Below are 17,469 nucleotides of genomic sequence, written 5' to 3'. Positions count from 1 at the left end.
CAGGGCATGATTGTGTGACCACCCAGTAGTGGAGTTTGGCAAGACTGTAGGGTGAGACCAAGGCGGGAACGTGTCTCCTAGCACAGGAAACAGCTAAGGCAATGGGATACAGGCGTTATAGGATGAGGGATGGAGGCTTGGAAGACCACATGGCTCAGGGTGATGACTACAGGCAAGACGGAGAGAGAGAGAGGGAAAATGACATAGAGAAAAGCCAGACTTGATAACGGAGGCTCGAAACTATTTATGTCAAATATTGGAAAAGAGAAAGAAGAAAAGGGGAGTCAGAGAGGATCAAGAGCTGAAAGGAGCAGGGATGCAGCGTGGCCAAGGCTCACATCCGGGGCTGCAAGAGCTGCACTGGGACGCAGACTCAGAAAAGGCATGGAGTAGACTTGCACCCACTTAGCCTTTACATTGACTGGTTTGATCAAAGATTCTAGACATTTCAGAACCAATAAACAAAACAGAACTCCCAAGTTTTCTTTATGTACAGGAAAATAGGTTAATTTTGAAATTTTCTTTTAATATCCTTTATTATTCCCACAAGAAAAGGCTCCTATAATAATCTCCCGCCATTCCCCGGTCTACCTATAACCCAAGTAAAACTATAAACTAAACCACACATTCAAGTTGGTGTGGGAACAATCCCTCAACCCCAGGATCCCTCCAGGAACGCCAGCCTCGAGCTGTGGGCCGCTCTCTAGGGGGTCAAGAAAAAAATACATTATGTCGGATGAGTCAGCCAGTTACATAAACTCAGCGCAGATGTGTTTATCAGGCCTGTGAACCTGCAGCTATGCCAGGTAGCGGTCCTAGACACGAAAAGTTAAGTGGACCTACTGCAAAATAACTGGACTTGATTTCACTGGGAGGATGCCATCGGTGATAATGGGGTGTCTGCAGGGAGGGGTGGGGGGCAGGACAGGAGGAAAAGCCTGATGACAGACAGCAAGGAGATGCCAAGAACAGTTTTCAGTATGGTGACGGGCAATAAAGGGAGACCCCACTTAGCGACAAGTAGAGTGGGGAGGGGACCATCTGAATTTCCAACCTCTGTTCCGGCTGCCAGGTGACACAGAGACACTTATCCAATCATGGAAGTTGGGTCCCTCATTGGTAAAATGAGTGTCTGTGATTTATCTCAGTGACTAGACAATGTGAGAAGTATTAACTCAAAATCCTTTCTGGGGTCTTGAAATAACTACCTCCCTCCTAGTTAATTTTCTCTCTGAAAACGTGAATGACCTGTACTAGCATGTTCTGGAAGCAGCTTTCCTCTTCTGAAATATTCTAACTGCAGCCATGGAGGCAAATGAAAGAAAAGTCCCTTGAAGGTGAAAAATATAATTGAATTAAAATGCTAGTTAGGTATGAGCTGTTTATATTCTTTTCCAGGTGGGTATATTACAGTGGTTTCTGATCTTGACATCTCTGGGGAAAATTCTACTAAAAAGAAGTTTGAGTTGAGGAAGCCAAGGTCAAGAATATCAAACCATAAGATTGTCTATAGACGGAAGAGGGGAAATCTGAGTTTCTTGGCCCTGGTTCTGATCCTCCATCATTTGTTTCCAAAGAATTCTCATAACTGCCAACAGTGAAGATGTTGAACACAGGCAACACTATTCTAAGAGCAACTGCAATTTTCATACGCTTCCTTTACTCACCCTACTAGGGGGAATCCGGGGTGTTAGGGAGACTGGAGTGTGCAGGGTGGGAGGGAGAGCTGTGCTACTGGCTGAAGAGAAAACAGGTTGGAAGCAATCAGCCAATTCCAAAAACTCCAGAGAGAAGCCGTTAGTGTAGAGACAGTGGTGATTATTAGAAGAAAGAGGATTTCTCATTCGCCTGTCTTCCTCCACTGTATTGTGGCAACGGAGCAAATAAGGAAGATTAAATTAGCTGTCATTATGACTACATCATGTTTAATAAAGTTAAAATTGAGAGAACGTCTTTGTAAAACAGAATTCTAAGCCTAACACATTAATGGTGCTTAATGAACCCAAACTGGGTAAATCCCTCTGGAGAGACAACACATAAACAAAGCTATTAATTAGGTCACAGTTGTTTCTCAACAAGCCTTTTGTTTGATTTACTCGCAGTAAATAAAACCATACCCGTCTCTGTGCAGAAGTATTCACCAGTGCAACAAAATGTAATTATTACACCCTAAGCGCTTGCAATTACACGACGTTATGGAGATGGCACTGAGGGTTCTGCCCTTCGTCTGCATCTGTCAGCATCCACCCCAGCCACTGCCCAAGGCTGGCTACCCGCCCTCTGGGGCCTTAGGCTCTGGAAAGGATTGACTTGTCTTTATGTCCTTCAAACTTTCAGAACAGACAGTCACTTGCCTTCTGGAAAGGAAACAGGTACAGGAATCCCGCGTGTATTTTGGGGGTTTAGTTTCAGAACACCACAAAGAAGCAAATACCGCAATTAAGTGAGTCACACGAATTTTCTGGTTTCCCAGGGTGTACAGAAGTTATGTTTACACTATACTGTAGCCCAGCAAGTGTGCAATAGCATTATGTCTAAAAAATAATGTACATATCTTAATTTAAAAATAAGTTATTGCTAACCATCATCTGAGCCTTCAGCAAGTGGGAGGAGTAACATCGAAGATCTCTGATCACAGATCACAATGATAGGGAAAAAATGTGAAATACTGCTGAGAATTACCAAGATGTGACAGAAACATGGAGTGAGCAAATGCTGTTGAAAAGATGCTGCTGAAAGACTTGCTCGACGAGGGTGGCAACAAACATCCAATTTGTAAAAAGCACGTCTGCAAAGTGCACTAAAACAAGGTATGCCTGTATTTCTATGGCAAGCAAGAAAAAAATGTTTCCAAAATCAAAAGTTCAAGAAAGAACATCACTTATGTTGTTTTGCCAAACTGAAAGCCAGCTGGTAATCAGAAGCTCTAGAATCAAATATAAGGTTTACACCTGGAGTGGATGAAGCTCAGGGGCAGTTGTCTCTTGGGTCCCCTGAGGTCTAATCCTGGCTTTTCTACCAAAGGAGTCAACAACCAAAACCAGCTCGGCCCAAGATGTAAACAAGAGGCCAAGCTTACATCTGGTGGGGCCTCCCTGCGACATCACTGATGAACTCTTGCCAGGGAGCCTTAAACTGAAGGTCTCCCAGCACAGGGGTGGGAAGGGCAGCTCCACGGTGAAGGACAAAGTCCACCAAAGAAAACACGGTTGGTCATCATAAAGGTGACAGGCTCCAAAGAGAACCCTTACACTTCCCTTCCCCTTCAGTCTTACCCACTCACCACGGTGCTCAGGCTCCACCCCTAGAAACCAACGTGGACCCCTCTCTCTGCCCTCATATCCCGCATGCAGTCCATCATGCTGTACGCTTGGCTGCACTTGGCTGTCTATCCCAAACCCAACCGTTTCACTACTCAAAGTCACCAACAGTCGAGAGAGGGCGCAGGGCTGCAAGAGAGTGAACACTGCATTTGGAGAACTGAAAGGCCATCAAAACAGCTTCTGCTATAAAGCAAACAGGGAGAGCAGAGAGAGATAAAATCAGAAGTGAGGAGGGGTGGGCTGTAAAGACACTCACCAAGAGAGAAAAGTTTCAGGTTACAGAAATTTACCAGGAGATATTAATAAGTAAAGTTCTAATGGGTACATTTTGATAAAGGCAACAAAGGTGATTGGTTAAGGGGATACTTGGGAACTGGACGTTCCTATCTGTGGATCGAGTGCTGATGGATGAAGACTTAGGAGTGAGCCACTGGCGCATCTGCCAAATTCTGTCCTGCATCACTGTGTCCGTAAACATTCATACGTTCCAAGGTGACAGTATTTCAAAGACTTAGATAATAAAAGGAAGCTGCTACCATCAAAGTTGTAATACTAAAAACCAAAAATAAATGTCTAGGGTAAATTTTGGAGCAAACATTTTATGTGAACAGACCCCCAACAGAGCTGGATATCAAGCCATCTTTCTGCCACTGCCTCTAAAGCCTGACAAAGGGCTTGAAACGGGTAACCTTCACAGCATCATTCACTTCCTATGGAAGAAGGATGCTTTTGGGGAGTTTGCAAAATACGATGCTGAGGGACAAGAGCAACAAGGCGCCAGGTAAAACGTAGGAATAAAAGGTCACTTTTGTTTTTCTCACTAGGACCTTTCTTCTCATAGATTTCCCCTCTGACAGCACATACTGTGAGTGTCCCCAAAGCTGGGAAATTCTGCAGCCTTACCCAGCAATCTCAGAGGAGTCTAAATGAAAGGATAATTTTTCAATCAAGGGAATCCAAAAATGCTGAAACAACCATGATGACGCAGGGAAAATGACTTGTGTTCTGACGCTCTGAATTATGGAGATAGATGTTGAATTTATAACATTTTCATGGTTGACCATCTTAAAAAAAAAAAAAAGGCCATTTAATTAAACGATTAAACTTTTAATATTAAAAGATGAAATTACTGGATGTATTATTTAACAGCCCGTTCTGAAAGTACAGTTAAATACTTGAGTTACTGTCTGGCACGAGAGGAAAACATTAAGAGCAAATTCACTGATTAGAGGTTCCTATGAATGTTTACAAGGAAGGAAACATTGAAAAACTGAACGTAAGTGGAAACTACTGTAATTCCAATTCCACAGGGGAGGAGAGTCTTACCATTATCCTGTCACTGTCGATAATGGTGTTCAACCTGTGAGCGATGGTTAGCACAGTGCACTGGGCAAATTTCTCACGGATTGTCTTCTGGATTAACTCATCAGTTCTGGAATCAAAGATGATGATTGAATTCAGTAAAGACAAGGAAAGCAAACTTAAGACTTAAAAATATAGGATATTTTTATAATGCTTTTAAAAATCAGTACTTCAAGGCATAATCTTGTTCATGGCAAACTGAGTTTAAAAAGCCTCCTTAGAAATTTACTGTTTTTCATAAAACAACGGAAGACAGCCTTCCCTCAAAATTGCTTGAAATGAACAGGAACTGGAAATTGTTTTGATTTCTTCGTTTTCTGGAATTAATGTTCCAAGAGATGTCTTTCGGGCAAAGAGAGCCCTTAGGAACACTTCTCAGCATCATTAAATGATTCCCATTTACAACATTGAAGATTCAGATTCCAGGTAACAGGGGACCTCAGCTCCATACCTTGGATCCACATTTGCTGTGGCTTCATCAATAATCAGTATCCGATTTTTCCTGAGAATAGCCCTGGCAAGGCACACCAGTTGCCTCTGTCCAACACTGAAGTTTGATCCTGATTCTGCTAATTCAGTATCCATTTTGCCAGGGAGATCTTCAATGGCTTCTTTAAGTTGTACCTGTGGATACATGAAGAATTTTCCTAAACAAACCTCTTAGTTATTGCAGTTTTGGGGTCCTCAGGACTTCTTACATAGCTTACATGTTTACTCAGGTGATGGCTTAAATTTGTCCTGTGGTTTCAAGATCAGTGGATCATCCTTCTTGTTTTGTATTTGATAGTTAACTGCTCTCCCCATCTCTTCTCTTCTAGAAGTTCACTGTACAAAGACTCACAAACCTAAACAAAATCAGATGCCTACTGCTATTCAAGTAAGAGAAGGCAAAGCAATAGGCCTGAGGAAAATAAAATCCCCACCGCTGCTGGGGAGCAGGGTGGGTGTTTAAAGACACAGTGCAGACATGCGCTCAGAAACCAGAATCACTGGCAGGAAACTGTCAAGCCTCCAAATCTGCTTGCTCCCAGTCAAAGTGCATCTATAAACGACAAATGTCAGCTATCCCTGGAAGCGTGACACTAAATGACAAAACGTGCCAATTCAAAACAACAACGTGAGCAACTGGTCACTAGAATTTATGCCAAAAAACTTTTCTTTTTTTTTTTAAAGGAATAAACTGCACTAATCTGAAATGAAAAGATCAATCAAACATTCAGTACCTATTTAATAAGTGCTTACTTTTTAAAAGCAAAAGAGCTAGGTCCTATGAGGAATTAAAAGCCTGTCTATGGTTTAGAAGTCTAGATAATGTTTCTGCCATCCATAATTTAGAATCAGCTTGCAGAAGTAGGGCAAATACACAAAATAATTGGTATTAAAATGTATACACCAGCAGCACTTTAAGAGTCAAAATCAAAAAGAGAGAGAGAGAGAGAAAATCAGGAGTGCCAACCTTCAAGCATTTTTGTACTTTTAAATTAATGTCAGTTACTATCCTTCCTCTAAATTCCCTGTTCCTTTCAGGTCACCCAAGTGAATGCTCAGAATGTGGCTGGAAGTAATAAAATACTGACGTCACATCAAAAAAAAAAAAAAAGAAAAAAAGTCTAAATCCCTGTCATGCAAGGGTGAGGAAACTCAAAAAACTGGTCCAGAGGGAAACATGACACAAATAACAGAAAATCCTCTAGAAAGGATCCTGTCCATATAAAAACTGAGCAAAAGCTCCAGGGTTCTGATACCTGCAATCACTGTGCAGCATTAAAATGACATGATTGGCAATAATTATCAGCATATTCGAACTATATAATTTACCTTTATAAACACTTTCTTATGAAACGTCACAGCATTTTATTGACATGAACCTCATTTATCTTTCAGTTAATAATGACCATCACAGCAGATGTTCCCCAAGACCAGAGGAATAAAATGAATGCTGCAGGGTAATTGGGGTAATTAATTGACTAGGTCACTGGTAGAATTTGAATCCATAATTAAAACTTCTAAGTGAAGTGCTCTGCTAAGGACAACATAATGCAACTACTTGCTCTGGTTTCTAGGAAAAAAGCTAAAATGAAACCATGAGGCACTTTATTGCTGGTTTTCATCATCATCAATATACACAATTTAACTGCACCCATGTCATCAATGCTCTCCTAGAAGGTAAAGAAAGTTGGTTAAACCAATAAGCTCCCCTTCATTATCTGCAATGCTACTCATGTACATACACAGATATTTATGTTAACAAGTTAATCACATTTTATAAACTACCTCTTTTAAAGCATTCCACAGCTCCTCATCCGTATGCTCATTAAAAGGATCCAGATTTTTCCTCATTGTTCCAGTGAATAAAACAGGTTCCTAAATACCACAAAATATAGAATGTCATGGTAGCCTCTTTTCATTTAATTCTAATGCTTTAAAAACAGAAATACAAACCCCCACACACACAAAAAACCAAACACAAAATTCACTACAATCATTAATAATAAGGTGGTAAATGCCTGTTTACAAAATAGTATCACTATTAAATTTCCATTTTATCATTTTATGCTTCAAAATATCCTCCAGACCACTGATCACTACCAGAAGAAAGTGCTGAAGTGTGTCATCTTAAGAAGAAACTGAAGAAGAGAAAGGAAAGATTGATTTAAAAAAAAAAAAAAGTCTCCCTGGTCATATCTGCTTAGATAGAAAAAAAAAGATATAATTACTGGAGGAATGTTATATCAAGAGCTTCATAAATTAATTGTCAATCCTGGTGTGCTACTGGAAAATGCCAACAGCATGATTATTTGAAATTTGTACCCCACAGCAAAATTGTTAAATATACGTACATTTGCAATGAAGATTAAACTAGGATATTTTTTCCATTGCTCAGTTTCTGGATGGGGAATCTCTCAAAATGTGTGACTGGAATCTACCCACATGTGCAAAGAGAACATCAAATACAGGGGTCAGTGGCTTCTCTGTTCATGAAGAGACGGCCTCTGATGTTGCATCAGGCGACCCCATGTTATCTCACCTGTGCATCAATGTCACTTCACAGAACCTCATTATTAACTGTCAGGGCAAGACACCCTGAAACCCATTGTGACGTGCACCATAATGAGACTATTTTAAAATTTAAATAGCTCTTCCTATTCATCTGCTCCAAGAGGAGCCACAAGTAAATTCCTGTGTTAGTATATATGCCTTCTTATGGGTTTCAAGCAAGTCTTGTACATAAGCTTATACGGGTCATTACGTTTTCTGCTGGAAGGCTCTGTAACCAGGACACAAGAACACAGGTGGCAGAGAAGAGCCCAAAGGGCTACTTTCAGGGAAGGGGACAGAACAGTGTGGAAGCACAGCAGTGGGACCCGGAGGAGACCTGACTCTTCCACAAGGGCCCGGAAATGCCCGAGGGACCCCAGCCTCAAATCCCTCCTGGCCTTGGGGATGGACAGTTTGTTCCTCCTCACTTCACAAAAGTCAGAAAAGAAAGATGAAGAAGATAGACATTTCTTTTCTCCACCCACGAAGAAGGACAAGAAGGAGTTTCCCATACCTTTTTCTACTGCTAAATTTAGGATCAAAGAGGAAACAGCCACCAATGTAACGGTAAGAGTTCATTGTCAGGGGAATAACCAACATTCTACTGCAGTTTTTGAAAACAAACGTCTAACTCCTTGTAATTATCAACTCAAAGAGTCCAACAAGCTAGGCCATTTCTCTTCCTTTAGCTCCTTCCATGAGGTTCACAGAAACAATTAGGGGAGGCTCATACTCAATGTTCTTCACTTTCCTCTAATTCTCCTCTAGCCTCCCACCTCCAAGGCTCTAAACTGTGGGCAGGATTTTACTCTGAGGCCCAAAATGAGAGATTCTCCAAGGACTGGTGTTCAAGGCCAAAAGAGGCCAAGTTAAGGAACCGGTTTTAAGCCACTGGGAGAAATGAGACAGGGTCTCTGTTTATAGTAACAACAGGACCATGTTTTAGCCCACCAGGGCTAATACGACCTGAACATTTTTTCCTTCAGATCCTTCTCATAGAGCAAATTCACATCAGTAAGAAGTCCAAGGTTTGCTGAAGTGTCCACCAGGTTTTTAAAGTATACTCTAGAGAGACGTTACTTTAAGCTAGTCTAAGAAAAAAATGGCTTCGATTTTAAAAGACAAACCTCCCCCCCACCCCTTAAGCATGAAAGGACTCACAGCATCAGCACGTTTGGGAACAGTGGCTTCACTGGTTCAGGACAACAGGCAGAGGGACGCCCATTTAAAGCTCCGTCACCGATTTCATAATCAGGGCCTCTCTCTGTTGTCACCCCCCAAACCTTCCTCTCTTTACGAAACTCCTTGAAGTGGATGAGTCTCTCCAAAGACTAGGGGACAAAAATGGGATTCTCGGCACAAGGAGGAGTCCCTCCCTTCTGAGCCCCTGTCCAACGCCTGCAGCAGCTTCATGCTGAGCTTTAAACAGACCTCAGACACTCCAGAGGCCTGGAGGAGGTTCTGCGAATGAATTATCACCAAATTACTGCTGACTCAAATAAAAAAAATTTTTTAATTAAGTTTAAGCATTTCCCACTGCAATAAGGGTGCAAACTTAAGTCTGTACTGTCAATCTATTTTTGTTATATCTGGATGCATGCAATCATGTGTATCTTTTCTTTTAGGAGGGGGATTAAGTTTGTTTGTTTGTTTTAAATGCAGTTACTGGGGATTGAACCCAGGACCTCCTCCATGCTAATCATGCACTCTGCCACTGAGCTATACCCGCCCGCCTTCTTGTCAATCTAAAAGGACGTTTCGGCAATTATGCTTGTTTATTTGGCAGCATTAGATGGAAGAAAATTGTTTAGAAATAAGAATGTTTCTCTTTGTTATGGCACGCCAATATATATATCAAAATCAGTAAAGTTTTAATGAAAACTTGTTGAATGAAAAGAATGATTTATTAAAACATTAACTAATTGAAGCTATTTTTTTTAAAAAGCCAACAGGCAATTTGTGAACGTCTGTTTTAATAAGTCAATGTGTTTTATGCGTGGTGTTCATTTTAGTTTCTACTCATTCCAAGTAAGAAACCATTATACAATTTTCAAATAAAAGCACTCATAATAGACACACACTGCAAGGGCAGATAAGGGTCAAATTAACGATCATTTCTGATAGATACTATGATTTACAGTACCCACCTCCAAACAATGAAGTTAATAAAACTAATCTTATAAATAAGTGTTGTAAAAATGTTTGCAGGCAGAACACTTCAGTGTAGAGATTTATGGTAGGACACACAACCTTCGTGTAAATATACACTAAATTTATTAGCCTAAGTATATATTTTTTCTGAGGGTGCACAATTAAACCTCATTTAATAAGGGCTAGCTGGCTCAGCACAATTGGAAAACAAACGCTCTTGTTCAATGCAGTATTTTGAATGAAGCATTAGTTTCAAACCTGTTTTTCATCATGGTTTAAAATTGATACTTTTTAAATTCAATCCTTTGTGCCATATTCAGTAGTAATTTTTTTCCTTTCTCACTAACATAACGCAAATTCATATTAGGTGTGTGACCCAAAAATGGCCACTCTGAATCAGAGCATTTAGTGTAGTAAATTGATAATCCCTCAACACAACTGCACACTGAAAACTGCAGTCTTACCAGACCTTTTGTATAAGCTGCTGGAAGACAAGACTCTCATTATCTTACAAAGAAACCTGACCCACGAACCTTCTGACGTTTAAAATGACCCGGGAGCAAGACAAAAACTGAACAAGTGGTTACAAACAAGGCAGATAAAGCAGAACACTTTACCCTGATCATTTCAGTCCCAAACCAGGAAACTGCCCTCCACTGAAGTATATGAAGAGTGGCTACTGATGCTGCTTCCCAGAGTCCTGAGAGGTACATTTAGGTCTCCAATCTAAGGACATTTCTTAAAGGGGCTGCTCATCTCCATATTTTAAGAGTAAAAGCATCACCTGAAGTCACTTTAAATCTTGGTTTCCATTTTTTAAAAAAACCCTGTAGCCTCTGAATGAACTGATCGTCATCCATATTCAAAAGAAAAGAACATTGTTCGCCAACAAAGGAAAAAGAATTTAAGTCGTGTAAAGTCCTCTTTCAGGAGCTCCGGGGAGCAGTTCCACGGGATTTAATGAAGACTTCAGTGTCAGAAACAAAGGGCCGACTGCATTAGGCTAGAATCCAGTTGTATTTCTTTACTAGTAACAGCATATCCAACTCTTCTCTCTTGGAGTTTTGTTCTCAACAAGAGAAAAAGGGAAAGAAAACCAGGTAATCAAGAAGGAGCCTTAAAGAGACAGCTTCTTCAACCTACTGAAGAAAACTCGGAATGGAAATACCAAAAGCCCAGAGTGGACTGTTAAAAAAACATCTAGCTTTTGCCTTAATTAAAAAAAAAAGCCTATTAAATATAAAAAATGAAACTGTTTAATCATGATGAAGATCATGGCTGTTGATGTTTGCCAACTGTTGGGCTGCAATCATAAATTCTGAATTTGCATGGAATCCCTCTTCAATTGAAAGCATTTTCATAGTGCCAATAGGATAAGGAGCTTCAGGCATCATCCAAAGTAGAAGAATCATCCAAAGTAGTTCAGTAGTTTTGAAGTCTATTTTTCCAGACCCATTAAGATAAGCAAGCTACACCCCGAATATAATCTCAATTAGTGTTTTTTTCTGGGGGACATATTTAACTACTTCAGATCTTGAGCAGAAAGGGTGCACACTTCACCTTCACAGAAATTAATTAGGAAGTGCTTTCATTTTTTGCTAATTTCTAACAAATTGAGGAGTACCTTCTTAAGAATACAGTATTTTTTGCTGCTATCACATCTCCCCCAGTTCTAACCTGCTCAAGGTGGGTCAAGAGTGGCAGGGGCGAGCCTGGGAGGGAGATCAGCCTGGAAGCTCGCTGCTGTGCCCAACATCACAGGGAGGAGGGAGTCAGGGAAGACGATGGGGGCCCAGCTCACCTAAGCTCCAGGGCGACTCAAAGAAACAGCACTAGGCTCCCCCTTTGCAGAGTCCATGCTCAACTTCCTAAAAACCTGTAAATCAGGATGTTGAGACAGAAGCAACACTGCTTCCTACTTGTTTTGGGTGAAGACAGACGGAAGCTTTCTACGTTTAGACAAGCAACTTCAAGTAACCACGGCAGCAGACCTGCTCCACCTCTGCAGCCAGCCTGACATCATGGAGAGAAAGGGCTCTTGGCTGGGGAAGGGGTGATATTGAGTATCTTCCCCTGACACTTATTAGTCTGTGATGTATAAGCAAATAGACTCGTTTCTAAATTGATACTATGAGCGGTGTGGTAGGAAAAAATGTGGAAAACATCTGATGAGAACATCATTCAGTCCAACAACCATATAAGGAAAAACATGTATGTGTGTGTGTGTGTATATAAAACACTGGAGTCAGAGATTCCTAAGTCCTGATTCTACTGCTTTTTAACTCTTTGACTCAAGTTATTAATCTCCCCAAGCCTCAGTTCCCTTCCTGGAAAATGGGGCTAACCTTGTGAGGCTACAGCAAGAATCTGGAACAGCAATGAATCTCCCAGCAAGACCCTATCATGGACCAGGAGCCCAGCCCAGCAGGCAGACAGTGAGGGCCGCTGTTCGTCAAACTGCAGGTGCAGCCAATGGGTCATGAAATCAATTTTGTGGCTCATAATAATCATTTTGTCCTTTCTATAAATCAGTAGAATGGATAGAATAGAAAATATCAGAGCGCAGAGTACAGAGTACAAGTAATACTGTTTTGTGAAATCTTTGTTCCCATGTGTGCGACTCTGTGTGTGTGTGTGTGTGTGTGTGTGTGTGTACATGTGTACACAGAAGTCATGACAGGAAGCAGTTCTACCATGGACCGCAGTCAGCAGTGTGCTGAGTCACTAGCAGACCGGTTAGCTACTCTGGCTCTGGAGTTGAGACTTTCTCTAAATGAAATCTGAATCCTTCTCTGCTGCTTACTTGATAAGCTGGTTAAGCTCCCAGTGCTTCAGTTTTTAAATCTCTCAGATAAAGATATCAGGAGAATTGTTGTGAGGATTAAGTGGGAGATGGTAGGGAAAGAGGCTAAAACTTGTTACGGATTCCACCAATGTTAGGGATTATTACTGATATTTGTGTAACTGGTGAGGGACTGGAACAAGCACTAAAGCAACAGAAATGAGAGACTCAGGCCCTGTCATCCAGGAGAGGAAGAAAATAGTCAAGAACGTGAGAAGGGCTGAGAAAAAGTCAGGGGTTGTGGTGGAGGATGGAAAGTACCAGTGGGAACAGGGCGGTAGTCAGGAAAGAACCTCGTGGGAAGGGAGCCAGTGATATTCTCGACTCTTGTTCCTGAGAGAAAAGACCCTAAGATAAATTTCTCTCCTAAACTTTCCCCTAAAACTCCTAGTATGTTGATTTTCTTTTTTTTCTTTTGCTTCACTCTTTAAATTTATGTAAACTACACGGTTTATGTGATAAGCCATAAATGTAAAGAAAATCACCAAGGATCACAAAAACATAAGCAGAAATTAAAGACCAAAGCCATTCCAGAATGTGTTACCCTTTTTACTTAAGTAGAAATAATATCCTAAAGGCCAGTGCCCCGATCCCTAATAATAATAATCGTTACTATGACTGAGCGATCCCAAGGGCCCGGCATGGACTACAAATATTTTCTCACCCTGTTGCACCTTCACAACAATCTGTACAGCAGTAATTCCCAGACCTGGTTACAGGGCGAGGACTATGAAGCTTGGGAGCCAAGCAACTCCATCAAGGGCCCACAGTCAGAGGAGACAGAGACAGAATAAAAACGTGGCTCAAGTTGACGCGGTCTCAGCTCTTCAGCATTCTATCCCTGGCTGCCTCCTGAATGATTTCCTGGGACTCCTCAGTCTCTTCAGATTCTCTCTCTTTAATCAACCAACCTTTCTCCTTGGAGACAAAGGCATAGACAGTGAGAAACTATAGGTTCTAGGAGGACAATGGTTGCTGATCATTATCTGCATGGATACAAAGCTCAGCACTGTTTTGTAAGCATGCTCTAAGCAGTGTGTACACAGAGCATGCTAAAAAGTAGGGTGGAAACCTATGGAACAGAACCAAAACCTGGTGATGTCAAGGTATGTTCAGTCTTTGCTCAGATGTGCTTCCAAAACATTACTAGCAGAGCCAAGAATCATCTAACGTTATTTCTTCATTTATGGAGTTCTTTTATGTACACAGCATACAACTTTTTCTTATTAAGAAGCATTAAAAGTAATGTAGGGGCACATTTCTAGATCCATCCATCCAAGGATATGAAAGGACTTTACAGACAAACCAATTATTTCTGCCAACTAATCTTATGTGGCCCATTTCAGAGAAGGGTACAATCAAAATCTATAACTTGGGAATCTAAAATTATTTTTTACTGTAATCTCTAAGTCACCAACATAAAAGCTAGAAAGAAATTTGAAATATAAGGATTGTATGTGCTGAAAATTTCATTTTTCCTGAAATGGATATCTTTTTTAAAAAATTTTAATTGTGGTAAAACACATATAACATTTCACACTTTCAGTATGTTTAAATGTATAGTTCAGTGGTATTAAATGCATAGTTCAGTGGTATTAAATGCATTCACTGTTGTAAAGCCATCACCACCATCCAATCATAGAACTGCCTTCATCTTGCAAAACTGAACCACTGTACCCATTAAACAAGAACTGCCTATTCCTCCCTCCCAGCAGCCCTGGCAACCACGATGCTACTTGCTCTCTCCATGAATTGACTCCACTATGTACTTCATGTAAGTAGAATCATATGCTATTTGTCTATTGTGACTAGTTTATTTCACTTTGCATAATGTCATCAAGGTTCATCCATGTTGTAGCACATGTTAGAATTTCCTTCCTTTTTAAAGGCTGTATGATATTCCATTGTGCATATATCACATCTGTTTTTCCATTTAACTGTCAAGACCCTTAGGTGCTTCTAACCTTTTGCTATTGAGAATAATGCTGCTATGAACATTCACATATAGGTATGTTCTCTTTACATTCATCTTTTTCAGATCCCATTTTCAATTCTTTTGGGTTTATACTCTAAATTGGAATTGTTGTATCATATAATAATTCTGCTTCTAATACTTTTGAGGAACCCTCATCCCATTTTCCACAGTTGCTGTATTACTTTACATTTCTACCACCAATGAACAGTGATTCCAATTCCTTCAATTGTGGGGGGGTTTTTGGATAATAGACAGACTAAGGGTGTAAGATGGCATCTCACTGTGATCTAAAAGGAACATCTTTACTTCAAAAGTAGTGAGACTAATTCCAGTTATTTTAGAGGCCAGGGGTTGGCAGCAACAGCTGCACCCAGTCACATACTCCTTCACTAGTCCACATACGCCACCCCTTTGGGTACCATGTGCTGCATGCTTCCTATTAAACAGGCATTTCAGAGCTCATTACACCTGCACTCCAGGAAGCACATTTTCCTGGCCCATTTTGTCTGGTTTCCCCTCTGTGTTTCTCATCTCAAGAGGGTGTTTTTCTGAGCTTCCTTTGATGGCCAGATGATGGTAGAGTATTTAAACAAAAAATGAACAAACAAACAGACAAACAAAACAAAGCAAAAAAAAAAAACAAAACAAACAAACAAACAAAAAAAAGATCCAACCTGTCAAAGCAGAGGGCAGAATGGAAGATATGTGGCCCAGGCCAATGTGAAAAGGGCCTATATTGCCCTTGGCTATATACCTGGAGGATAGTAATTGCTCAGTAAATATTCACTGAACTATGTTGGGTGAATGAACCACAAGGAATGACAGGAGCCTCTACTGTGCATTTAATCCAGTCTCCAAAACACTCTCTCAAAGTCTTTAAAAAGCAGAACAGAAGAAAACAGAATCAGAGCCCAGGAAGAGATGATCAATTCAAAGCTCTGTCATCAGAGCAACCACGAACCGGATCTACGTGAAGCACTCCACACGTACTAACCTATTTAGACCTCACAGCAGCAGGAGGAGCTGGTACTGTTAGCTGCCTTGTAAGGGCCAGAATACTGAGGTGCACAGAGGTGGACTTCCATGCCCCGTGTCCCTCCTCACTAACCTGTACTGCCTCCCTGGTTAAAATCATCTACTCATGGCTGAATCCTGAAAGTCTCCCAAAAGCCGATATCGATACACCCTGTTAAGTCTCATAGCCCCCTAGTTTAACAGAAAGTCCTCCATGTTAATAATAACCTTTGAAAATTTTATCTTTATCTCCTACCAGCAGAATTCCATCAAGACAAAATCCATGTTTCCCTGTAGAAACCTCTCCATTGTTTTTCCATTGAGAAACAAACTATCATTTTGTTCTCAGAATTATCTGGTTATCAGTGGCTAAAACTGTGGCACCGGGGGAAGTTTCAGTCTAGAAATCTGGGTAAGCTATTAAATCACGTACATGTAAGACAAATAAATGAAAAGACAAACAAAACCTAGGATCTGATGAAAGTGTGTGTTGAAAATACCTGCTGTTAAAAATATTCTCTACTAGGGAGGGGAAAAGATCAACACTTTCATTCAATTAAAAAAAAACAACAAATCAAAAGCAATTAAAGTTAGTTGCTTTAGAACACAAGAGAATGCCATGAAATGCATACCTGAGGTATGATTGACATCTTCTTCCTTAAATCGTGAAGTCCAATTTCAGTTGTCAAGATCTTATCAATCCAAATTTTACCTTCAGGTTCTGACAATCTAAAAAGGGCAGAGATGAGGGAACTTTTTCCAGCTCCTGTTCTTCCCACAATGCCGACCTGTAACCAGATCCAGGAGGGATTAAGAATTAACAATGGGCAACTAACCATGGAGAACCCCTGTTGTTGAATATGCATTTTAGAGGTTTTATACAGGGTGTAGTCTAAAAGCTTCTCAACCGTGTGGCGGTTGACATTTGGGGCCAGATAATTCATTGTTGGGGACACGCTCTCCCACGTACTGTAGGTTGTATAGCCGTATATGTGGACTCTACCCACTAGATTCCAGGAAAAAACCCCACATGTGGCAACTAGAAATGTCAGACATTGACAAATGTCCTCTGGTTGAGATCCCCTGGTCCAAAGAAGAGTTACAAATAACAGAATCAATCTACTAGTAGTAAAAAGCCAGCAGTCTCCTAAGTGGCTCATAAGAAGTCAGCTTTTAAATTAGCTTTATTCCTGCTGTCTGGGTATTTTGACCTTGAGAATTAGGTGGGTAATTTCACAGAGATGTCAACAAGTCTAGTCAGAAGTGTTATATACAAACAAGTATTCAGCTTGGCAGCGTTCTATCATTTAAGAGGAATTATTATTCTTTGGTAGAGAAACTAAATCATTTCCTGATAGTAGGCATCTTAAATATGCTCTGTCTTGACAGAAAATGACTTACAGTTGCAAAATACAGGACTCGGTGTCTTAAAAGTCAGTAGCAAGTACACAAAACACACATAATGAGATCAACAACACCAACACCACAAACAACACTTGGTATTTACATGGGACCTTTCATCTCAGCAGCTCAAACGGTGTTTTACAAACCAATTAATACCTAAAACTGCCCCTTGGAACGATACATATTAAGTATCAGTCTAGTTATTAAAACCAAAGCAGTGGGAAATTAAGTGCATTAACAATAAGATCAATGAATCAATATAATGCAGGTAAAATGCTGGTCAGAAATGAAACTGTAATGTAAAAACTTGCTTTTAGCTGTATGCATTCAAACAAGTATCCTGAAACTGGCTTTTGTTT

General features: G+C 40.5%; 1 protein-coding gene across 5 annotated transcripts in view; it reads right to left on the bottom strand.

The window, feature by feature from the left end:
* ABCC4 (ATP binding cassette subfamily C member 4 (PEL blood group)) overlaps positions 1-17,469 on the bottom strand; it is a 189,924-nt gene that overhangs the window by 14,173 nt on the left and 158,282 nt on the right. For 3 of the 5 annotated variants that reach the window (XM_010980230.3, XM_064493028.1, XM_064493029.1), the window contains 4 exons: positions 16,339-16,494; positions 6,960-7,049; positions 5,137-5,309; positions 4,650-4,755 (listed from right to left, as the gene is read on the bottom strand). In XM_010980230.3, coding sequence (XP_010978532.3) covers positions 4,650-4,755; positions 5,137-5,309; positions 6,960-7,049; positions 16,339-16,494 — 525 coding nt within the window. Of the gene's footprint in view, positions 1-4,226; positions 4,388-4,649; positions 4,756-5,136; positions 5,310-6,959; positions 7,050-16,338; positions 16,495-17,469 lie in introns of those variants that run through there. The other 2 variants (XR_010383585.1, XR_010383587.1) reach the window with 2 other exon arrangements.

The sequence above is a fragment of the Camelus dromedarius genome, chromosome 13 (assembly GCF_036321535.1).
Source record: "Camelus dromedarius isolate mCamDro1 chromosome 13, mCamDro1.pat, whole genome shotgun sequence".
NCBI classification, from domain to species: Eukaryota; Metazoa; Chordata; class Mammalia; order Artiodactyla; family Camelidae; genus Camelus; species Camelus dromedarius.
The sequence above is the reverse complement of the archived record's forward strand: the minus strand, read 5'-3'. Positions and strand labels throughout refer to the sequence as shown.